Here is a 24,998-nt window from a genome sequence, read left to right as displayed (position 1 = left end):
TTTTTCAACATACAAGAAATGATATAGACTTAGAGTGAAAAAGGGCCTTATATATTATCTAGGCAAACTCCTCTTATTTATGCATTAGAATTTTTATGCATAGAGAATCAAAGTGAAATTCACAAAGAACCCTCTTACTTAGATTAAAGTATAAACGGTATATGGGGCTGGAAATTTATAATTGCTGCACTGATTCAAAGTTTTTGTAAGAATAAATGGGTTAACTGCAACTCATTTTATTAATTTGACACGTAACTTGATTTCTGTATCTTTCACTGTTAAACTTTGAAATATAAGAGCATCAGACATCACCGCCCACAGAGTGCTTCACATTTATTTTTCTTTTACAATTAAAGAAAGCTTTTAAAAGTGCAGTGTATGTGTAGGCTTTAAGAGCTACTCTAGTTATGCAAGAGAACTATGAAATTGCTTTTGAATGAAGAGTTCATTCAAACCTTCTCAAAAATATTCAAATATATTTTTGGTCAGAATAAGGTAAGTAGTAAAATGGTAAATTTCGTAACAGTTTGTTTTAGAAATAAGAAAATTGTATGCTAAGTGAAAACAAGACTTTCACATAATTATAGTATATCATGTTAACTAGTAATTAAAACCCATGTGCTTTTACTAAGCGAAATATATATCATGATTAAAGCTTTTATACTTTTAAACATTAGTCTATTTTGTGTATAGTGATCTTATTTCATCTGTGTTTGAATTGTGAAATGCAAGGTAACTTTTTGAGGCTATGACACCAGATAGATGAAGCCTGTTTTAAGTCATGGGGATTTAGGTCACATCAAAAGGATACTTTTTTTCTTTTTAAAATACTCATTCATTAATTTAATTAATTTATTTAGAGATGGGGGTCTTACACTGTTGCCTAGGCTGGTTTTGAACTCCTGGCCTCAAATGATCCTACTGCCTTGGCCTCCCAAAGTCCTGGGATTACAGATGTGAGCCACCCTGTCCAGCCCAAAAGTAAACTTTTAGTAGCTGAGTGACATACATTTTTATAAGGTATCTTTTGTATTCATGTTTTAGATGTTTTAGATGTGCAAGATGAAAACTGAAGAGCAATTACGTTAAATGATGCTTGTTTCGCTTTCCTCCTCCTGAGTTGCTTTCATTGACTTATCTGATGTTTAGCTGGATATGAATAGTATCAATTTTTCTAAAACTTGGGTATTTGTTATAGAACTCTGCACATTAGATCAATTGTCTGTCATCTAGGGGTACATTTCTAAGTTGTGTTTTATAGATACAGTTTCAGACTATTTGTAGGAATGCTATTAAGATTTTTCTTTGGCTATGGTAGGTGACATCATTTGGCTGAGAATTTCTAACCAAAATTATTTCTACTGAACTGTATGGTATGAAATTCTGGTAACTCAGGACAACATTAGTTATGTTGGAATATATTCGAAGCTGCTTTCTGAGGAAAAATTTGGCTTTTATTTGACTTTGCTATAGTATGTCACCTTATAATAGGGTGGTGAGAACACTAAGTAGGTTATTTAGTATTTATGGCTTTTCTGATTTTTAGGTGTATATGGACCAACTATTTTTGTTTTTCAAATTATTTTAAGTTCAGGGGATAAATGTGCAGGTTTGTTACACGGGTATTTTGTGCGTTGCTGAGGTTTGGACTTCTATTGACTCCATCAGCCAAATAGTGAACACAGCACTAAATAAGTAGTTTTTCAACCCTTGGCTCCCTCCATTCTTCCCCTCTTTTGCAGTGGCCAGTGTCTTTTGGTCCCGTCTTTGTGTCCGTGTGTACCCAATGTTTAGCTCCTACTTTTAAGTGAGAACATGGTAGTTAGTTTTCTGTTTTTGTGTTAATTTTGCTTAGGACAATGGCCTCCACCTGCATCCATGTTGCTGCAAAGGACATGATTTCATTCTCTTTTGTGGCTGCGTAGTATATGTACCACATTTTCTTTATCCAGTCCACCATTGATGGGCATCTAGGTTAATTCCATGTCTTTGCTATTGTGAATAGTACTGTGATAAACATATGAGTGCAGATTACCTTTTGGTAGAAAGATTCATTTTCTTCTGGGTAAATACCCAGTAATGGGATTGTGGGGTCCAGTGGTAATTACATTTTTAGTTCTTTAAGAAATCTCTAAACTGCTTTCTACAGGGGCTGAACTAATTTACTTCCAACAGTGTATTAACATTTCCTTTTTCTCCATAACCTCACAAACATCTGTTATTTTTTGACTTTTTAATAATAGTCATTTTGACTGACATGAGATGATACCTCATTTGCTTTTCTCTCATGATTAGTCATAAGCATTTTAAAAAATATGTTGGCTGCTTGTATGTCTTTTGAGAAGTGGCTGTTCATATCCTTTGCCCATTTTTTAATTTTTTTTTTTCTTGTTGATTCATCTTAAGTTCCTTACGGATTCTGGATATTATTCCTTTGTCAGATTTATAGTTTGCGAATGTTTTCTCCCATTCTGTAGGTTGTCTGTTTACTCTGTTGATAGTTTCTTTTGCTGTGCAGAAGGTCTTTAGTTTAATTATGTCTCAGTTGTCAATTTTTGGTATTGTTGCATTTGCTTTTGAGGACTTATAAATTCTTTGGCTAAGCCAATGTTCAGAAGCGTATTTCCTAGGTTTTGTTCTAGGGTTTTTACAGTTTTAGGTCTTTAATTCATTTTGAGTTAGTTTTTATACATGGTGAGAGGTAGTCCAGTTTCTTTTGTATGTGGTTAACCAGTTTTCCCAGCACTGTTTATTGACTAGGAGGTCCTTTCCCCATTGTTTATTTTTGTCAACGTTGTCGAAGGTCAGTTGGTTGTAGGTGTGTGGCTTTATTTCTGGGTTCTCTATTCTGGTCTGTGTGTCTGTTTTCATACCAGTACCATGGTGTTTTGATTGTTGTAGCCTTGTATAGTTTTAAGTCAGGTAATGTGATACCTATTTTCTTTTGCTTAGGATTGCTTTGGCTATTCATGCTCTTTTGTAGTTCATATGAATTTTAGAATAGTTTCTTCTAACTCTGTGAAAAATGATGTTGACACTTTGATAGGAATTGCATTGAATCTGTAGATTGCTTTGGGCACTATGGCCGTTTTAAGAGTATTGATTCTTCTATTCCATGACCATGGATTTTTTTTTTTCCTGTTTGTGTCTTCTCTGACATATTTCTGCTGTGTTTTATAGTTCTGTTTGTAGAGGTCGTTCACTTCCTTGATTAGCTGTATTCTTAGGTATTTTATTCTTTTTATTGCTGTTGCAAATGGGATTGTGTTCTTGATTTGGTTTTTGGCTTGAATGTTATTGGTCTATAGAAATAATATTGATTTTTGTATCCTGAAACTTTACTGAAGTTGTATATCGGGTCTAGGAGTCTTTTGGCAGAATCTTTAGAGTTTTCTAAGTATAGAATCATATTGTCAGCAAAGGGAAATTATTTGACTTCTTCTTTTTCTATTTGGATGCTTTTTATTTCTTTTCCTTGCCGGATTGCTCTAAGACTTCTGGTACTATGTTAAATAGGAGTGGCAAGAGTGGACATCCTTGTTTTGCTCCAGTTCTTAGGGGAATGCTTCCAGCTTTTGCCCGTTTATGATGATGTTGGCTGTGGGTGTGTCATAGATGGCTCTTACTATTTTGAGGTATGATCCTTTGATGCCTAGTTTGTGAAGGTTTTTATCTTGAAGAGATGTTGGATTTTACTGAATGCTTTTTCTGAATATATTGAGGTGATCATATATGGTTTTTGTTTTTAATGCTGTTTATATGGTGAATCACATTTATTGATTTGCATATGTTGAACCATCCTTGCATGCCAAGAATAAAGCCCACTTGATGGAGGTGAATTTTCTTTTTCATATGTTGTTGGGTTCAGTTTGCTAGTATTTTGTTGAGGATTTTTGCATCTGTGTTCATAAGGGATATTGGCCTATAGTTTTCCTTTTTTGCTGTGTCTTTGCCAGAAATTGGTATCAGGATGATTCTGGTTTTGTAGAATGAGTTAGGGAGGAATCCCTCCTCCTAGATTTTTTGAGAATAGTTTCAGTAGGATTGTTACTAACTCTTCTTTGTATATCTGGTAGAATTTGGCTGTGAATCCATCTGGTCCAGGGTTTTTTTTTTTGGTTGATACGTTCTTCTTTTGTTACTGATTCAATTTTGGAACTTGTTATCGATCTGTTCAGGGTTTCCATTTTTTCCTAGTTCAATTTTGGGAGTTTGTGAGTTTCCAGGAATATTTCCATTTCCTCTAGATTTTCTTGTTTGTGTACATACAGATGTTTATAGTAGTCTGAGGATCTTTTGTATTTCTCTTGGGTTGCTTGTAATGTCACCTTTCTCATGGCTGATTGTGGTTATTTGTGAATCTTCTTTTTCTTTGCTTAGCTAGCTAATGATCCGTCAGTGTTATTTATCCTTTCAAATAACCAACTTTTGATTTTGTTGATCCTTTGTATGTTTTTTGGCTTTCAATTTCATTGAGTTTTGCTGTGATTTTAGTTATTTGCTTTCTTCTTCTAGTTTATGAGTTTATTCTTCTGCTCGTTTTTGGAGTTTGTTTTTGTTTTTCTAGTTTTTTTAGGTGCAAGGTGAGGTTGTTAATTGGACGTCTGTCTATCTCCTTGGTGTAGATGTTTAGTGCTGTCTAGTCCTCTTAACACTGTGTTTGTCGCAACCCAGAGGTTTTGGCCTGTTTTCATTTTTTAACAAATGATTTTGTTTTCTGCCATAATTTTCTTGTTTACCCAAAAGTCATTCAGGAGCAGGATGTTTAGTTTCCATGTATTTTTTGTGGTTTTGAGAGTCATCTTGGTATTAATTTCTATTTTTATTCCACTGTAGTCTGAGAAGATACTTGGTATGATTTCAGTTGTTTTGAATTTGTTGAAACTTGCTTTGTGACAGAGCAATGTGGACAGTCTTAGAGTATGTTCTGTGTGCAGATGAGAAGAATGCGTACTCTGCAGTCATTGGGTTAAGTGTCCTGTAGATGTCTCTTAGGTCCAATTGGTCAAGTGTCAAATTAACTTAAGGATTTTTTGGTTAGTTTTCTGCCTTGTTGATCTATCTTATGTTGTCAGTTGGATGTTGAAGTCCCTATTATTGTGTGACTGTCTAAGTCTTGTTTTAGGCGTAGTAGTTGTAGGTTAGCTGAAAGAAAGGACGAGAGAGAGAGAGAGAGACAGACAGACAGACAGACAGAGACACACCTCCAAGGTCAGGTGAGTAAGTTCCTTCACCTGTTGGGCTGCTCCACCACAGTCAGAGGAGGCAGCCCTGATCTTAAAAAGTGTGGGGTTTATATGGGGGAGAGAGACCCTGGGGTTGTTTGTCGGTTGACTTTACCACATATCATTGACGGGCTTACAATATAGGAATTTACAAGAGGGTGTAACTTAGGTTTATCCACGTTTCTTGTGACCTCCCCAGTGCCGCCCAGGGGGCTGTAATCAGGGTTTTGCTCAGCAAGTCTGGTGACCTTGCTGTGGCGCCTAGGTAAGGGTTCAGGAATGCAGCTGCAGAGTATTCAGGGTAAGGGTCAGCTGCATAGAGGGGCGGGGGTCCTGGAGCAGCTTGTCCCTAACAGTAGTAATTTTATAAATCTGGGTGCTCCAGTGTTGGGTGTGTGTATATTGAGGACAGTTACATCTTCCTGTTGATGAACCTTTATCATAATATAATGCTCTTCTTTGTCCTTTTTTAGTGTTTTTGGTTTAAAGTTTATTTGATACAAGGATAGCAATCCCTCTATCTTTTTTGTTTTCCATTTGTGTGATAGATCGTTCTTCAACCATTTACTTTGAGCCTATGGGTGTCATTACATGTGAGATGAGTCTCTTAAAGGTAGTAAAAGAATGGGTCTTTGTTTGCCCAATTGCCATTCTGTGTCTTTTAAGTGGAGTGTTTATTCCATTTACATTCGAGGGTAATACTGATATGTGAGGTTTTGTTCCTGCCATAGTGTTGTTAGCTAGTTGGCTTTATAATCTTGATTTTTAGTTGTTTTATGGGGTCTGGAGACCATGTGCTTACGTGTGCTTTTGTGACAGCAAGTATTATTTTGTTTTCATGTTTAGAACCCCCTTAAGCTTCTCTTGTAGGGCCAGTCTCATGGTGGCAAATTTCTTTAGTGACTGTCTAGGAAGGACTTTATTTCTTGTTCACTTATGAAGCTTAGTTTGGTGGGATATGACATTTTTGGCTGGCATTTCTTTTCTTTAAGAATGCTTAAAATGGGCCCCCTGTCTCTTCTGGCTTGTAAAATTTCTGCTGAGAAGTCCGCTGTTAGTTTGATGGGTTTGCCTTTATAGGTAATATGGCTCTTTTCTCTAGCTGCCTTGAAGATTTTTTCTATTTTGGCTGGTCTGATTACTATGTGTCTTGCAGATTGTCATCTTGTACAGTATCTTGCAGGATTTCTCTGGAATTTTTTTGTATCTGTATGTTGATCTCTATAGACAGATTGGTGAAATTTTCCCGAATTATTTCCTCAAATGTGTTTTCCAAGTTGCTTACTTTCATCTTTTTCAAGAATGCCAATAAGGCATAGGTTTGATTGCATTACATAATCCTGTATTTCTCAAAGTCTTTTTTTTTTCTCCCATTTCCTTAAATTCTTTTTTCTTTTGTCTGACTGGGTGGATTTGAAGGATCGGCCTTTGAACTTTGAAACTCTTTCTTCTGCTTGGTCTGGTCTATTCCTAAGGCTTCCAACTGTATTTTGAAATTTTTCAATTCCAGACGTTCTGTTTGGTTCTTTCTTAATACAGCTATGTCATCTTTTGAATTGGATTGTTTTTCTGGCTTCTTTGTGTTGGATTTCATCTTTCTCTTGGATCTCATTGAGTTTCTTTGCTCCATATGTATTCTGAATTTTATACTGTCATTTCAGATATTTCATTCTGGTTAGGATCCATTGCTAGGGAGCCAGTGTGATCCTTTGGATGTGACAAAACACTGGCTTTTGTATTGTCGGAGTTCTTGTGCTGGTTCCTTCTCATCTGAGGGAGCCGATGCTGCTGCTGCTTCTTTTTTTTTTTTTTTTGTTAATTTGCTATTGTTTGGCTCGGGCTTTTTGATTTTTAAATTCTGTTTTCCCTTGAGGGTATGACTGACGTATGTTGCATGTGATCAGTTGGCTTTGTTTCTGGGTGCTTTCAGAGGGCCAAGGCTCTGTATGGGTTCCTTGGTTGCAGATAAATTCATATGGTGGTTTTGTCAGATATTGTTTATTGTAGCAACATATTTTTGTTTGGTGGTATGATTTAGGCTGCAGTCCAGTAGGTGGCACTTAAGTTTAAGAGTTGACAGGTGGGCTCTTAACTCTGCACATGCTTACCCTCAGCAGAGGTGGAGGCGGTGGAGAAGCCTGAAAAGTGCTCCACCTTTGGTGAGGGTGTGCTCACCTTTGGTGAGGGTGAAGCTTCTGGAGAAGTCTAAGAAATGGCTTCTTTCAGCCCCCGTTCCCTGGACCCCAGTGGGAAGAGCCACTGCTGTCTCTGCAACAGTGCACTGGGGAGTGGTGGGAATTAAGAGATTACCCCCTCTTCAAGTTCATTCCCGGATTTTGGTGGTCCCTCCTTTTGTGGCTGGCACCACACTTGTGTTTCCTTTGACCCAAGGTGGGTTTTGGTGGGGTGCTCTCCCTTCTCCCTCAGGGGCAGTCCATGCCAAGGGTTAGATCTCCATGGGAGTGGAGTCTGCCTCCCTCCCACTCCTCAGAACTAGTGAGACACTCTCCCTGAACTGTCCATGAAAGCAGACTGGGGTGCCCAGGAGTGACACAAATAGACCAGTTTTAGGTCGCAGAGCTGTCCCTGGCTGCGAGTCTTGCATCCTAGGAGAAACCTCAGCTTCACAAGTCTCTTCCTGCTCCAGTCCTGTGATGGGAAAGTCTAATTTCAGTGCTTGCTGCTTGGGTGCTTTCCACACTCGCCACTCAATTCTGACTGTGAGGGTCCTTTCCCCACTCCAGGGCAAGTGCTCCAATCTCTGGCCTGAGACTAAAATGCCTGCAATGGCTGCTGCTGCCAGGTTGCCAAACAGTGACTTACTTTGCATGAGCCCAGATTAGAAATGGCATCCTCTGGCTGGGTGTGGTAGCTCAAGCCTGTAATCCCAGCACTTTGAGAGAGGCCAAGGCAGGTGGATGACTTGAGGTCAGAAGTTCAAGACCAGCTTGGCCAACATGTTGTAAACCCCGTCTCTACTAGAAATACAGAAATTAGCCAGGCGTGGTGGTGGGCGCCTGTAATCCCAGCTACTCAGGAGGCTGAGGCAGGAGAATCACTTGAACCCGGGAGGCAGGAGGTTGCAGTGAGTCGAGATCATGCGACGGCACTCCAACCTGGGCAACAGAGTGAGACTCCATTTCCAAAAAAAAAAAAGCATTTTCCTCTTATTCCCATGCCTGGGAAAATGCCTGCAGCTTTTCCTGGTGTCTTTTCCTGTCTCAATCTCTCAGCCTTTTCCCAGTTTAGTGTCAGTGTTTGGGAGAAACAGGGTGCTCTCCCATGGCCTGGGTTGCACAGATCCCCAGTGGAAAGGTGAGTCACAGAGGGATACTGACTGTCCCTTTCATGTACTGGAGCTTCACTTACTTTTCTCAGCCAAATGCTGTCCCTGGGGCTGCCTGCCCACCTTCTTCTTCCTGGGTTCTGGGGTGTTCTTTGCATTCTGGTGAATCCTGTTTTCTTTCTGGAATTAAAGCTTGCAGAGTTGATCTTTATGCACTATTTTGCTAATTCCAAGTGGCTGAGGCACACTCAAAACCTCTAATCCACAATCTTGGGAAAAAAATCTGCCTGGATTGACTCTGATTGCAAATATAGAATGCCAACATTTAGTGACCTCAGACTATGTGATACTCTTGAGTATCTCTCAAAGCCTGAAAGAACTGATGCTGGGGAAGATGCCCAAGACTTATTTAGTCTAGGCTTTTTGTGTAGATTCTCTCTCTCTTTTTAAAAAAATCTACTTATTTATTTTTGATTCTCTGATTTCTATCCTTGGGTATAGTTTGACCGCTAAAAGATAATAATCTTAATAACATATTGTACTCCTTGTAGCATTGCCTTCATTGCATTATCTTTTAATACTTACATCAATTTTTTAAGTCAAGTCGTTATGGGAAGCAATTATGTTAAACTTTTTTTTTTTTTTTTTGAGACAGAGTCTCGCTCTGTTGCCCTGGCTGGAGTGCAGTGGCGCAATCTTGGCTCACTGCAATCTCTGCTTCCTGGTTCAAGCAGTTTTCCTGCCTTAGCCTCCAGAGCAGCTGGGACTACAGACATACACCACTACGCCTGGCTAATTTTTGTATTTTTGGTAGAGGTGGGGTTTCACCATGTTGGCCAGGCTGGTCTTGAACTCCTGACCTCAAGTGATCTGCCTGCCTTAGCCTCCCAAAGTTCTGGGATTATAGGCATGAATCACTGCGCCCCGGCAATTATGTTTAGCTTTCTAATGACTTTCCTGAAAAACTGTTGCTGAGAACGTTAACTACTACTTCACACTTTGTTTTTCAGATACATTCCTATATGATACAATTCTTTATAAATTCAGTGCTACAGATACAGTTAATGAGAGGGACCTTGGATATCATGTGTTTTCAACTGTTGTACAGATGAAGAAACCATGGCTTGGAGAGGTCAACAAAAAGTAGCTAGCCTAGAACCTGGTCTAGAAATTGTGTCTTCTAACAACAGGCCCAGTTTTGTTTTGTTTTGTTTTTTAACGTTTGGAAGTTGAGTTAGCATTGACATAATGTAAAATTAGCCATTTAAAAATTAGTGATTCATTGGTATTGAGTTCATTCACCATGGTATGCAACCACCACCTCTAATTAGTGTCAGAACATTTTTATCACCCTAAAAAGAAGACTGTATCCATTAAACCATTTTCCTCTTCCCCCCCAGCCCGTGGCAGTCACCAATCTGAGTTCTGTTACTATGGATTTATGTATTCTGGATATTTTATATAAATGAAATCACACAAACTGTGGCCTTTGTGTCTGGCTTCTTTCATTTAACATAAGTTTTTTAAGCTCATTCACATTATAGCATGTACTAGTACGTTATTCCTTTTCATGGCTGAATTATAGGTAGATAGCACAATTTGTTCATTCACTGATAAACATTTGGGGCATTTCCTCCTTTTGGCTATAGTAATTAGTGATGCTGTGAACATGTGTGTACATGTTTCTGTTTGAGTACCTGTTTTTAATCATTTTGGGTATGTACATAGGAGTGGAATTGCTGAGTCATATCATAATTCTGTGTTCAATTTTTTGAGAAACTGCCGATTGTTTTACACAGTGGCAGCACCATTGTACATACCTCCATTTTGTTTTTATCTTCCCTGTCCTCCATCATGCTGAGATCATGCTGACTTGAAAAAGAAAGCCAAAAATTAGTCGTTTTGTTTGAGTTACGAACTCTCGGTACATCTTTTGCAACAGATTTTTCAACCAGTTTTATCTGTTATTTTTCCAGTGGTTTATTGAATTGTATTTTGTTTTATTCCTTTCATTCAAACTGAGGTGAATTTCTTTTCCCTTATTATATTTATGTTCCTAAAACCTGCGGGAATCATTTTGGAGGTCTAATTAAATATCAGTCTATTTATTGCACAAAATAAAAGGAAAATAATCAAAAAGAAATAGCAACATTGAAATAGTCTTGGGTACTTTGAAGGAGTTATGTTAGGTTTTAATTGACTTAAGTACAGGTCAGATCTCTTTGTCTTCTACCTTTGCTCTAGGAGTCAGTTTGTAGGGCTTGGTTTTGAGTCTCCTTAAATTTGAGGCCATCGTATTGCTGTGACATATTTACTAAAACAATTTCTTGTATTATATTTGATCAATGGATTTGTAGAAAACGTAAATGGTTTAAGATAGGTTAAATACTATTCAAATATGTCTTTCTCAACTTTTATTTTAAGTTCAGGGGTACATGTGCAGGATGTGCAGATTTGTTACATAGGTAAGTGTGTGCCATGGTGGTTTGCTGCACAGATCATCCCATCACCTGGGTATTAAGCCCAGCAACCATTAACTATTCTTCCTGATGCTCTCCCTCCTCCCATCCACACCTGCCAGACAGGTGCCAGTGTGTATTTTTCCCATCTGTGTGTCCATATGTTCTCATCATTCAGCTTCTACTTGCAAGTGAGAACATGCAGTGTTCGGTTTTTTTGTTCCTGCATTAGTTTGCTGAGAATAATGGCTTCCAGCTTGATCCATGTCCCTACAAAGGATGTGATCTTGTTAGTCTCTTGTTCCTTTTTATGGCTGCATAGTATTCCATGGTGTATATGTACCACATTTTCTTTATCCAGTCTATCGTTGATGGGCTTTTGGGTTGAATCCATATTTTTGCTACTGTGAATAGTTCTGTAGTGAACATACATGTGCATGTATCTTTATAATAGAATGATTTCTATTCCTTTGGGTATATACCCAGTAATGGGATTGCTGGGTCAAGTCTTATTTCTGCCTCTAGTCTTTGAGGAATTGCCACACTGTCTTCCACATGGTTGAACTAATTTACACTCCCACCAACAGTGTAAAGCATTCCTTTTTCTCCACAACCTCATTAGCATCTGTTGTTTCTTGACATTTTAATAATCGGCATTCTGACTGGTGTGAGATGGTATCTCATGTTTTTATTTATTTATTTTTGATTAGCATTTCTCTAATGATTAGTGATGTTGAGCTTTTCATCTGTCTTTTGCAAAATGTTGAGCTTTTGCAAAATGTCTCTTCATGTCTTTTGTTTGTTTAAGGGCTTTCTTTTAACACACAGAACATCGTTCCTTGCTTCAGTGCCTACTCATATTAAGGTCTCTTTATCAGTTATTCTGTTCTTCACCTGGCTATATCCTTATAATTCTTGGAGACTAATCTTAGGTGTCGCTTTTTCCAAGATGCTTCCTCTGACTGACTCCCCCGCCCCACCCTTTCTAGCTGAGTCAGATGATATGTTCCTTCCTAATGTCTTGTAATAACTGAAGCATATGTCATTTTACTTACTGTATTGTTTTGTAATTATATGTATGTTGTCTCCTACAAAACTGTGAGCTTTTTGATTCCAGGAAAACTATGCTTTATTTACCTTTGAAATTGCAGAACCTTACTATCCTAGGCACATGATAGACTTCAGTAAATGTTTAATGAATGAATGAAAGAAGCTTCTAGTTTAGAAGAGGCAAATATGCAGAAATAACTACTGTAGAATTGTAAATTGTGCAGTGGAAGCAGAGAATACAAGGAAAAATATATTTGGGAAGAGTGTGAGGTGTTTATGAGGGAAGGTTTGCTTCATGGGAGATAACAATTTCAGCTGGTTCTTGAGGGGAACTTGATAGAATTTTTTGCTAGGGAGTAAAAGTAATCCATCCTAGAGAACAGAAGCAAGAGAGCAAGTCATGATCATGGAAAAGCCAAGTATTTTAGAATCTTTCTCAAAGGTCATTTTGGCAGTAAGGAGGATGGAATACAGGGAGAAGCAGTAATGATATAGTCATGCAGCTATAATGAAGGTTTTGTGTCAAGCTTTGGCTGTGAGGAAGGGAAGGTTTCAAAAGATACTTAAGATATAAAATGGTCAGGCAGGCCCTGATAGCTAATTGGTTGAAAAATTCCAAGAGGGTAATCCAAGGCAACTCTAGAATTTCTCTTCTCAGTAATTGGGTAGGTATTGATGCCTCCTTTTAAAAAAGTAAAGGAATATAGGAAACATTTGGGATCTTGAATGAATTTAATTTTGGACATAAGTTTATGATCTTTATGACAAATTCAGGTAGGAGCGTTCAGTATGTAGTTGAATATAAGTTTCTGAAACTCAGGAGATATTTCTGAGCTGGAGGCACAGTTTTGGAAGTCACAGTACATATGGGTAGTTATAAATGGAGGACTAGAAAACTCAAGGATTGCATATCTAGTAAGACTATAAGAAGGTAAAAACAGAACCCTGGGAATTGCAAGCTTTCTTCTGCTTAAAGGTAATCAAGGGCATACTTACAAACTAGTGTTAATTTTTCTTGGTCCCTTTTATTTCCTGTATGCTTTCCCAACTTTAATCAAAATGGCAGTAAAATTATGTTGAGATATCATGTCTTGGACTCAGCATCAGATAAACCTTATAGCAAGTGTGGGGCTGTAGCAGTACTAAAACATTCATGGCTTATTTTCAGGGGGGATGTTGCTGCCAACTCAGTTTTATCCAGTTATTGCCTTGCAGGTGTGCAATTCCACCGATTCCTGATGCCAGATATTTCTGTTTTTCAAGAAAAGCCAGAAATCCTGATTTTTACAGATTTTTAAATGCTTACTCAGAATTTTAAAAAGTGCTGTTGTTGGTCAGGTAAAACATTGTCAGTTTCTGATCCCTTTCTCAATCCTTACATACTCTGTAACAAAGAGCAACTAGTATCACCTTCTGAGGTATTGAAATGTACTTGTTTCTGTTGCATACTAGGATGAAAGAAAAAACTTGACTGGAAGCTACAGAAAATTATAGTGGAAAAGGAGACAGACTGAGTCCCTGGGCTTAGAAGATTTAGAGATTGAGTGAGTAATAGAGGTTATAAGTCAGATGGGCTGAGACCCATCTGTAGTGACTGTACTGGCAGTGAATCAATCATTGCCACCTTTGGCTCCTTGTTTGCTGAGGTCTTGTTGTTTCTGGGACTTGAAACTGGAATGGTTTTTAGGGAGGATTTTTTTCTATTATTTTGTCCTGCATATTTTAGTACAAAATTATAAACACAATACAAAAAATACTTGGTATTTCGCCCCAAGAACATAACCAACATGAATGAAAATGTTTCTGTCAGCCTGTGGCTTTCAAAATCTGAACCCCTGATACACCAAATGAACTCACAGGATGATTTGTTAGGGCTGACTGTATTATCTTTATTTATTTATTTATTTTTGTTGAATCAGTTTAAAGAATTTTTACAGGAAGTCTCCTATTTATTCTATAGAAAAATCAAGGAGGTAATTGGAACTGACCTTTGGCTCTTCTATTGGTTGACCCTGTGGAAAGAAAGAGTTATGATTCCTTGAGTTTGTGTGTTCACTTTTAGGAACAGATTTGTCTGGAAATAAATTCCACTTGTATAACAATTAGATCTTACAGTTAAAAATTATAATTAAAAAATGTGTCACAAGATATTATAATTTGATCATTGATTCTTTCTCTAACCACCTTTTGGCCATATCAGATTATGAGAGGAAGTTATGGAGTAGGCCTCCTGTGTAAAGGAGGTGTGATTTTTTTTTTTTTTCTTTGAGGTGGGAGTATAGTTGGAACTAAATAAACTACGTGTGAATTTACCATATCAACTAAAATTTTGATCAAATGGTTTTTTTTTAATTGTGTGGTACATATTTTATATATATTTATAGTTTCCCTTAAGGTTTTCTATACCAGAGTTGTTGATCTATTATTTCCTTATACTAATGTTAGGGATGATAAAAGCTATGAGATGAATCTAAGCAGTTAATTTTAATATCATGTGGAAATAGTTTTTTCTATGTTTTATTAAATGTCAAATGAATTGTGACTTTTACATTTTTTTTCTCTTTCATTTGTTCTTTTGGGCACTGATAAGTCTACCCATGTATCAGTTTATTATAATTCATGGCTAGTGCCATCTGGCTGTCGTTCTCCCTCTTTTGTAAAATCATCTTGTACTTGGTGATTATTTATATATGGTTTTAAAATTACTTTTTGGAAACTCTTGAATAGTGCATTTATCCCACACAAACTAGTATATGTTGAGTAAGAATCATATTCTTTCTTTATTATCATTTATAAATGAAATATTTATATATATTTAGACATGCCAGAGCAAGGTAAAGTGGTATATGCTGGTAGTCCCAGCTACTCAGGAGGCTGAGGTGGGAGGATCCTGTGAGTCTCAGAATTGGAGGCTGCATTAAGCTGTGATGGCACCACTGCATTCCAGTCTGGAAGAGAGTGAGAGACTCCATCTTTTTAAACAGACAAAATCTGTAAAAGTGTAAATAGCCTTGAGCGTTGGGCTTAGGTTCACTAAACAAATGTTATTTTATATTCTCCTTTTGAATCAAGAGTTTTAAAGAGTACTTTCCCTGTGGGTACACTGTTGAGCAGCCTCAACATTTGTGAATATTTGTTCACTTCAAGTTTTTGTTTTTGGAAATTACCAAAACTTTAGCATATAAAGTTAGTAACTGGTTTTGGGTAGTACTATTTTGGTGGAAAGAATTGGGTAATTGTAAATAAAAGAGATTGATTTTTATTGTTCACCTGCAAAACTGCCTTTTAAAGACAATTTAAAAGGAGTTCTAAAAATATTTAAGCTCTAAAGGCATTATCTTTTCTGTATTCTCCAAACACTTTGTGAATCTCTTTATTGTGGTATTTACTACACTTATGTTATCATTACATGTATATTTTACCTTTTTAGCTTCTGAGCATATTAGGGGCAGAAACTGCCTCATTCATCTTTGTATCGTTAAGGCCTAGCACATACCAACCTAGTAACAATAGAATCAATATGAAGCCTCCAAAATAATTGGGTTGGAGGACAGTAGTTTTTATATTAAATGTACTCATACCCACACATAAAATAGAATACTAAGGCTCATTACTTAGTTTCATATTTAATTTTTTTCTTAATTGTATAGCCATGCATATGTTGCTGCACTATAAACTACTCATAGGAGTATATAGCATTGTATCTGAAGCCATCAGGTGAGACTGAGGAGGAACACTTTAAGGTCCTTTGCCTTTTCACTGTCCTTTCCCCCCTTCCCTTGGTCTCCCCTTTTCTCTCCTTTTTCCATTCCTTCCCTCATTTCACTTGTCTAGTTAGTAATTTTCATACTTAATGAGCAGCTTCTGTGTACTTGGCCTTGGTTACATTATTATTTGATGCTGAATGAGACAGGTTTCCACATCAGGAGCACATTCTATTTAAATTACCTGGAGAAGAACGTTCAACTTATTGTAGATAGAATAAGGTGGGAGGAAAACAGTCTGTACTTGTTATAAGACCACTCTTCTTATGGCTACTTATTTTTATTGTTGAACTATATATATAATTTCTATGACTCAAGTTGGCACTGAGGTAGTATCAACTGTAAGATTCTTAGCCCTGTTTGGCAGCCTTAAGCCATATAATGTATTTAAATATACCAGGTGAATATAAGTTGGAGAGTGGTTGACCCCATTCTAGTGAGATTGATCTCAGAGTCGAAGTTCCTCTCTATGGTAGTTCTGACTGTCTATTCTAAGATAGCTGGTATAAAACAGCTGATCTAAAACAGCATTTTCCACTTAACCCCCACTCTCCACATGAACCAGGATAATCTACACCTGAATTAGCTGAATTAAGCACTGATAACCTAGGCCTAAATTAAGCACTGAATTAGTTGTGTGATTGTGAAGAGTTACTGAACCAGTCTGCTACAACTAGACTTGAGAGATGATGTCACAACTCAGCCCCTTCATGATGCTGATGGGTATTCTGGATCAAAGAGAGGGTTAGTGATTTTGCAAAGGTTATACAGAAAGTTAGTGGCAATCTGGAATCCGTGATTTCTGACTCTTAAGTATTATATTATGCTGCCTTTCCTATCATAAATATCTTTTTAGGATCAAATGAGATAAGTGTCAGTACGCCTTGATAGGCAGAAAATATCACCAGATAAATTATTTCTACTTCCTTTCTTTGGTCAGGATGCATATGTGATTTTTTGCATTGCCATTTCTTAATTTGCAGAATCATGGAAGTTGAGGTCATTTTTTATGTTTTTTTGTGTCCCTGAGTTCAAACCAATACAGGTAGATTATCTAAGCATACTAGTAAGTAGACACCCTTTGAAACTCAAATTTTTTCCGTTATGTATTTAGAAGATACATGGATAAATTGATTTTCAGACCAGGAATTTATTATATTCACTTATTGCAGGTAGTTTTCTGACTACTTTCTTGGGAGGCATATTAAGCTGATTAATATTTAGATAAAAGCATTCGTTTATGATATTAACATTTTTTTCTGTGACTTTTAAGACAATTGTCAGCTGACAAATTTTATGGGTTAAAGAGTCAAGATTTGTTTAGTATCAGATCTTACCCTTATAGCTGTGTGACCTTGGGCAGTTTTTAAAAACTTTTTTATTGTTTAACTTTGCATAATAATAGTGATTAAGCCAAAATTGACCTTGGACTGTGAACTCATTTACTCCCCACGGTAACCACATGACATAGGTGAGGAAATGAAGGCATGTAGTGGTTACACAACTAATGGTAAAGGTGAGATTTGAATTCAGCTAGTCCTAACTCCTAAGTCTGTAGTTTTTGAGCACTATGCTGCTGCCTTCTACTGCTTCATAAGTTGTTCTGAGGTGTATGATTTCCACAGCATTTTAGATTTTAAAATTGTGACTAAGATTTTATGGCCTAGAGATTAATTTAGGGAAAATTATAAATATATAATTGTCCTTCCTTCTAAACAGTTTTGGTAGCTTGTTAGAAATGAGAGAACTATAGGCCCTATCCCAGACACACTGGATCATAATCTGCATTTTAAGAAACTGTATTTAATATCCTTAAAGTTTGAGAAGTATTGCAGTAGATGATCTTGAGGGTTTCTTCCAATTCACAGTTGTGAGTGATTCTGGGACCAGTCAGCATGGATATCTCAATGTTGATTATTGTATTTAGCAAAGAAAATGGTACTATATTAAAGTAGCAGTTCCCAACCTCTGTGGCACCAGGGACCCCCAGTTTCATGGAAGACAATTTTTCCATGGCCTGCGAGGTGGAGGGGATGGTTTCGAGATGAAACTCTCCCACCTCAGATCATCAGGCGTTAGTTAGATTATCATAAGGAATACTCAACCTAGAGCCCTCACATGCACAGTTCACAATAGGTTTCACGTTCCTATGAGAATGTAATGCTGCTGCTGCTCTGACAGGAGGCAGAGCTCAGGTGCTAATGCTCGCGGCATGCTCACCTCCTGCTGTGCGGCCCAGTTCCTAATGGTCTGCAGCCTAGGGGTTGGGGACTCCTGTATTAAAGAATTTTAAAAATGTAAATCACTGTCATACAGATTTGTCTGTATTCTTTGGATTCCATTATAGGACAACTCTTGAGATAATACTTGTTTGAATTTGTGAAAGGTTTCTTATATAGAAGAAAATTACCCTAAATTTTATCCTGTATCATTTTAGGAAATAATTAGAACCCAATTATTTTTATGTGGCATTAGATCAAATGTTTTTCCTAATTTATCTCACTATTAAGATTATAATGTCAGCCAATTATACATATGAGAACACTTAGAATAACATAACTTGATTTTGGACAATTCGCTATTCTGATCTTTCAATGAACAGTTTAACATTTGAAGTTAACTGTTGTAATAGATTAACTACCAAGCAAATTAGCACTGCACTTGCTTGATTAGAAAAGCCTAATTTTTGTAGTCTCTGGAATTTAAAAATTTCTCTCAAACTTAATTAAGGAAAGAATCTTTTTTTTCTAAAAAAAAAACAAAAAACCCATGACAGTAATGACTGTTTTTTCACTGTTAAATTATCACCTGGCACATTGCAGAAATTCACAGAATAGTTGTTGAATGAATGAATAGGACTTTGGTTTAGGTGATTTTGCTACTGTTTTCAAATGAATAATAAAACACCTGTTAGAATATGAAAAGTTGAGTTTTTAGAAAAATCAAGTATTTCCCCTTGTTGACAAATTGGTGCATGAATCTTCTCCATATCAACTCATTTTGACTCTTTTTTGAAAATTTCTTTAATTGTGAAAGATATGATTTGTACATAAGAGAGAATAAAACATTTATACAGTTTAGTCCTAACAACTGGTTAAAAAATAGAATACTGGGGGATGCAGAGCAGGATGGCCAAATAGAAGCCTCCACTGATTGTCCTCTCCGCAGGAACAACAAATTGAACAACTATCCACATATAAAGCACATTCATAAGAACCAAAAATCAGCGACTGATCACAGTAGCTGGTTTTAACTTCATATTGCTGCAAGAGGCACTGAAGACGGTAGGAAGGACAATATTGAATTGTCAATGCCACCCCTCCCTCATCCCCTGGCAGAAGCTGAGTGGTGCAGAGAGAAAATCTGTGCACTTGGGGGAGGGAGAGCACAGTGCATTGGAACTCAGTGCTGCCCTGTCACAGTGGAAAGCACCACTGGGCAGAACCCAGCCAGAGCCTATGGATGAAGCATTTGGACCAGTCCTAGGCAGAGGGAATTGCCCATCCCAGTGGTTGGAACCTGAGTCCAGCAACCCTTGCCACTGCTGGCTAATGTGCTCTGGGGTCCTAAGTAAACTTGACAGGCAGGCTAGGCCACAAGGAGTGCAATTCCTGGGCGAGTCCTGGTGCTGTGCTGGGTTTGGAGCCACCACACCACCCAGTGAGACACCAGCTGGGGCGACGAAGAGAGCACTTGCACCACCCTTCCTCCCACCCCAAGTAGTGCAGCTTGCAGGTCCGGGAAAGACTCCTTCTCTCTGCTTGAGAAGAGGAGAGGGAAAAGTGAAGAGGATTCTGTCTTGCCACTTGGATACCAGCTTAGCCACAGTAGGACAGGGCACCAGGCAGAGTCCTGAGGCCCCTGTTCCAGGCCCTACCCCCCAGCAGCATTTCTAGACACACCCTTGGCCAGAAGAGAACCTACTGCTTTGAAGGGAAGGACCTAGTCCGGGCAAGATTGATTGCCTGCTGACTGAAGAGCCCTTGGGCCCTGAATAATCAGTAGCGCTAGGTACCCAGGCAGTACTTTCCCTGGGCCTTGGGTGAGATTCAGAGACATGCTGGCTTTAGATGTGACCTAGTACATTTCCAATTGTGGTAACTATGCGGGGGTACTTCTTCTGTTTGAGAAAAGGAGAGGGAAGAGTGAGGGGACTTTGTGTTGCACCTTAGCTACCAGCTTGGTTACAGTGGAATAGAGCACCAAGTGGGCTCTTGGGGTCCCTGATTCTAGGCCTTGGCTCTTGTATAGCATCTCATGACCTACCCTGAGCCAGAGGGGAGCCCACTGCCCTGAAGGGAGAGTCCCAGGCCTGGCAGCATTCACCACAGCTGACAGAAGAGCCCTTGGTCCTTAATGAACATTGGTAGCCAGGCAGTACTTGCCATGGGCCTGGGGACTGTGCTTGCTGTAGGGAGAGACTCCTCTACTTGTGGAAAGGGGAGGGAAGAATGGGAAGGACTTCGTCTTGTGGCTTGGGTGCTAGCCCACCTGCAGTAGAGTAGAGCAGCAGGTAGATTCCTGAGGTTTCCACCTCCAGACCCTGGCTTCCAGAAGCATCTCTTGACCTGCCCAGGAATGGGAGAAACTCTCCACCTTGAAGGGAAGGGCACAAGCCTATCTGGCTTCACTGCCTGCAGATTGTAGAGTCCTAGGGCTTCAAGTGAACATAGGCAGTGGCCAGGCCATGGTTACCACAGGCCTCGGGTGTGACCCAGTGCTTTGTTGACTTCAGGTATGATCCAGTGCCATCACAGTGGAGGTAGCAACAGGGTTGCTTGTGTCACCCCTCTCCCAGCTCCACACAACTCAGCAGAGAGACTGACTCTGTTTGGGAGAATGTAAGGGAAGAAAGCAAGAGTTTCTGCCTGGTAATTTAGATAATTCTTCCACATCTTATTTAGGACCATAAAGGCAATACCACTACAAGTCTTTCAGAGCCACAACATTAGTAGGCTTAGGGTGCCTCTAATGTATATATGGCTACAGTTACTAGAAACATAGATCACAACACCCAAGTTTCTTTGAATACCTGGAAAGCCTTCCCAAGAAGGACTGGGACAAACAAGCCCAGACTGTAAAGACTGCAATAAATGCCTAACTCTTCAATGTCCAGACATCAGTGAACATCCACAAGCATCAAGACCATTCAGGAAAACATTGGCCTCACCAAATGAACTAAATAAGACACCACAGACCAATCCTGGAGACAGAGATATGTGTCCTTTTGGGTGGAAAAATCAAAATAGTTGTTTTGAGGAAGTACAACAAAATTCAAGATAATACAGAGAAGGAATTCAGAATCTTATCAGATAAATTTAACAAAGAGATTAAAATAATAAATAGAATCAAGCACAAATCTTGGAGTTGAAAAATGCAGTTGACCTACTGACGAATGCATCAGAATTTCTTAACAGAATTGATCAAGCAGAAGAAGGAATGAGTGAACTTGAAGACAGGCTAATTGAAAATACACAGAGGAGAAAAAAGAATAAAAAGGAATGAGGCACAACTACAAGATCTAGAAAATAGCCTCAAAAGGGCAAATTTAAGAGTTATTGTCCTTAAAGAGGAGGTAGAGATAGAGTTAGGCGTAGAAAATTTATTCAGATAGATAATAACAGAGAGCCTCTCAAACCTAGTAAAAGATATCAATATTAAAATACAAGAAGGTTATAGAGCACCGAGCAGATTTAACCCAAGACTACCTCAAGATACTTAATAATCAAACTCTCAAAGGTCAAGGATGAAGAAAGGATCCTAAAAGCAGCAAGAGAAAAAGAAAAAAACATGTAATGGTGCTCCAGTACATTTGCCAGCAGACTTCTCAGTGGAAGTTGTACAGGCCAGGAGAGAGTGGCATGCCATATTTTAGTGTGGATTAGGAACTTCAGCAAAGTATTATCAGAGGAACTGAGTGTCTCTGTACTTTATTCTAAATAACTATGTCCTACTTACCCGCTCTTAGAAGGAAGTGAGAGGACACTTCTGTAGGTGAAATAGTATTCCCCCCGGTTCAGAGAGAAGAGAGCATGGAGGCAGAGCAGAAACTTCGTTAGCAGGCATTCTGTCCTTTGGTTAAAAGATAAAAGTGGCCAAGATGTGGAAAAAGGATAATAAAACACAAAGGAATAAGAGTTGTATAACTCTGAGGGACGTAAAAGAAGATATGATTAATGGAAAAATATCATTTTGGGGTAGGAAGACTCAGTATTATATGTCTCCCTAAATAAATCTTATCCAGGATTTCTGTTTATTTGCCATCTAATCATTTAGAGTTGCTTAGACCAGCCCTACACAGTTGCTTTATTTTTCTCCATAGCACTTATCCCCATGTGATATAACTATATATTTACTTAATTTTCTTTTTCCCCACTTCTGGAATGTAAACTTACGAAGGTATGTGAACTTATGTGGGTATGCTTGTGTTTCTTTCCTTACTAGAATGTAGATTTATGAGGGTATGTTTTATCCCTTATGGTATCCCCACTACCTTGAGCTGTGCTTGGCACGTAGGAAGCAATGACTGGTGAGTGAATGAATGAATAAATAAAGCCCTCCTTTCTCTCATAATCCACAGCACTTACTGTCTGTTCTATAGTTTTTTGGTCATTAATTTTGTTCAGTTTAGCATCTTATAATGCTTTCTATTATTTTCTTTTGGTTCAGTATCTAATTGTTTCATTCCTATAGGAGATTCTTCTCTATGCTCCTTGATGGCATGAGTGGGACAAATGCTTCCTTTGTGTACTACCTCACAGTGCAAGGCGAATGGATGTAGGAACTTGTTGAATTGAACACATGTATTTATTCATAATGACTTAAATTGCCAAATTCCAGTTTGCCTTTAATAAAAGGCGTTTTTTTTTTTTATTGGCTAAAACAGTATAATTCTGTATGAAATAGGTTTTTTTTTTTAATGTATGGATACTTTTTGGTGATGTTTTGTTGAGCTCATAGTAAATTTCAGTAACTGGAAGTTGGAACTTTTGTAATTATAATTGTATGAGTTTCTATACATAATTTGAGTAAAATGTCACAATTTTCAATGAGATAAGGATTTCTTACCTTGAAATTTAAATTTCTAATAAAATGTCTCCTTATGCTGTAGTTATATTGGGAGCTAGTTTCAAGATGAAGTATTAATTCTAAGTAAGTATAACTTTGTAGCCTACTTATCCTTTTGTATATGCATTTGCAAATATAAATGTACAGCTGTTTTTGTACATACTTTGTTGTATTTCTCATGCTAGGATTTCATTTAACAGTTTGAATAACTATTTCTGTCCTGTACCTTTGCATTGCCACTAGGATTTTTAAAAAAAGTAATTGCAGATGCTCTGTAAATCTCTCTATACATATAAATTTTGTATATTGTTTTGTGGAGATAAATTTTCAAGTATACACTTCACATTTTCAAAAGTTACTGAAATAATAACATGAATGTTTACAAGAAGAAATTTAAAACTATGTAAAAGTTTTGTTGGTTCTTTTCTAATTCATGTGGAGAATTATTTACTAATTTACTTATATTTTTTCTGTATTTCAGGCCAGTCTATCCATATGGGGATGGGGAAGCCTTGGCATTGTCCTTTTTCTGATAACCTTTGGACCCTTTGTAATATTTTATTTGACATTTTATATCCTCTGCTTTGTGGGTGGGTAAGTATACTCAATTATAATTTTAGAATTCATGTGTCATATCTTGTTAAAATGGAAACAAATGACTGAGAAACGGGAGTATGATTTATTTGTGAATGCCATTTTTAATAAATTGCTTTTACTAAAGTTAAAAAAATTAGGATACCCATAAAAATAAAAACAATGATAGTCATTATTTGTATCAGAAATATGGGTAGTCCTTCAATAATAAGATGTCCATTTCCAAAGGTATGAACTTTTTTTGGTGATAATGTGTAAAGTTTAAAAAATTTTTCAAATTCCTTTTGGTGGTGTTTCTCCTTTAAAGTTGAAATTTTCTTTTGCATTATGTTAATAAGTAAGTTAAATTGAGACTACAAATGAAGTTTTACATTATAGAAATTGTGATTAGACTTCAAACAAATGTTAATTTTTTCCTTTAATGAATGTTGTCATTTCGGTCTAGAAAATTCAAATACCTGATTTTGCAGTTTTCTCTTCATAGTTATTTGGTGTACGTTTATATTTTCCCTTAAGTTGATAAACCTTTATAAGAGAGGTTTCAGTCATAATTTATTGTAGCTTTGTATGCAGAGCATTTGGTATCAGACATGAATTACAAGGAAATATTAGAAAATATATAGACAAGGGATGTTTGTTAGACACTGTTACCAAAATAGCTTAGTTGAAATGAGTCTTTTGTTGTTAATGTGTTTGTATGTATGTTTATAATATGACGTATTTATGTAGTTAGTTGTGGAATGAACACTGATTTCTTTCTGAAAAATCTTTTGAGACCCCAGATATTTGGAGGAGTTTTTTGAGCCTATAGGTTTGGAGGATTTAGCTGAATTGAATAGCATATATAAACAGTAGCTTGAGAAACTGTATAGGACACTGAAGGGTTAGCTTCTAAATATATCTATCACTTTTTTGGGGATACAGATTTGATAGTCATGTTGTAGTCTTTCTATAGGGAGCATATGCTTGAACAAGTGAGAATTTCTTTAATTGAGCAGCTATGTCAAGGACTCTCCATAAAACTATATTTTATGTTAGATTTAGTATTTTCATATCTATGGCCTAGATACGATACTGTGTACTGAAACATTTAAACTTATTTCAGCCATAAGAGTCTGATAATGGAGTTCAGAATATCTTTATTGATGATAAAGATGACTGAAGATGATAAAGATGATTGAAGATACTACAGATCTGCAGCCAAATGGGTTTCCTAATTATACTTCTCAGTCACAGTTAAGGTGACAGCATGGCTGAATAGTGACATGGTTGCACCTCTCCCTCTCAGAGTCGAGGCTGCATTTATTAATTGGAAGGGAAATTGTCTTGACATTTTTTTTTGAAAGGTAGAAATTTCTTCTAATTTCACTAATTGTATTAGCCCTTGTAAGAGTGAAGGAAAAGGATTTCAGAGTATTTCCCAATACTTTGTCAAGGGAGGATATTGCAGCTTTATAGGCTAAGGTAGGAGCCCTTGGAAGGTGGGTAAGTGAATAATTATTTCTTTTTTTACTCAACTGCTCCAAATAAATTTAGGAAAAAGAGAAGAGTA

The 24,998-nt window shown here is 37.4% G+C and overlaps 1 protein-coding gene and 1 long non-coding RNA gene across 14 annotated transcripts in view; one reads left to right on the top strand and one right to left on the bottom strand.

Annotated features, from left to right (window-relative positions):
- Positions 1–20,353, bottom strand: part of LOC134810411 (uncharacterized) — a 63,511-nt gene extending 43,158 nt beyond the window's left edge. The window contains exons 1-2 of the long non-coding RNA XR_010158352.1: positions 20,276–20,353; positions 10,332–10,383 (exon numbers count right to left, since the gene is read on the bottom strand). This is a non-coding gene — a long non-coding RNA (uncharacterized LOC134810411). The remainder of the gene's footprint in view (positions 1–10,331; positions 10,384–20,275) is intronic.
- Positions 1–24,998, top strand: part of SNX13 (sorting nexin 13) — a 148,024-nt gene that overhangs the window by 19,759 nt on the left and 103,267 nt on the right. For 8 of the 13 annotated variants that reach the window (XM_063814063.1, XM_016957120.4, XM_518985.8 and 5 more), the window contains exon 2: positions 23,334–23,446. In XM_063814063.1, the coding sequence (XP_063670133.1) occupies positions 23,334–23,446 (113 nt within the window). Of the gene's footprint in view, positions 1–13,472; positions 13,565–20,586; positions 22,184–22,895; positions 22,937–23,333; positions 23,447–24,998 lie in introns of those variants that run through there. The other 5 variants (XM_063814067.1, XM_063814070.1, XM_063814065.1 and 2 more) reach the window with 3 other exon arrangements.

This window comes from Pan troglodytes, chromosome 6 (assembly GCF_028858775.2).
Source record: "Pan troglodytes isolate AG18354 chromosome 6, NHGRI_mPanTro3-v2.0_pri, whole genome shotgun sequence".
Lineage (NCBI taxonomy): Eukaryota > Metazoa > Chordata > Mammalia > Primates > Hominidae > Pan > Pan troglodytes.
This window is presented reverse-complemented; position numbering and strand designations above follow the sequence as displayed.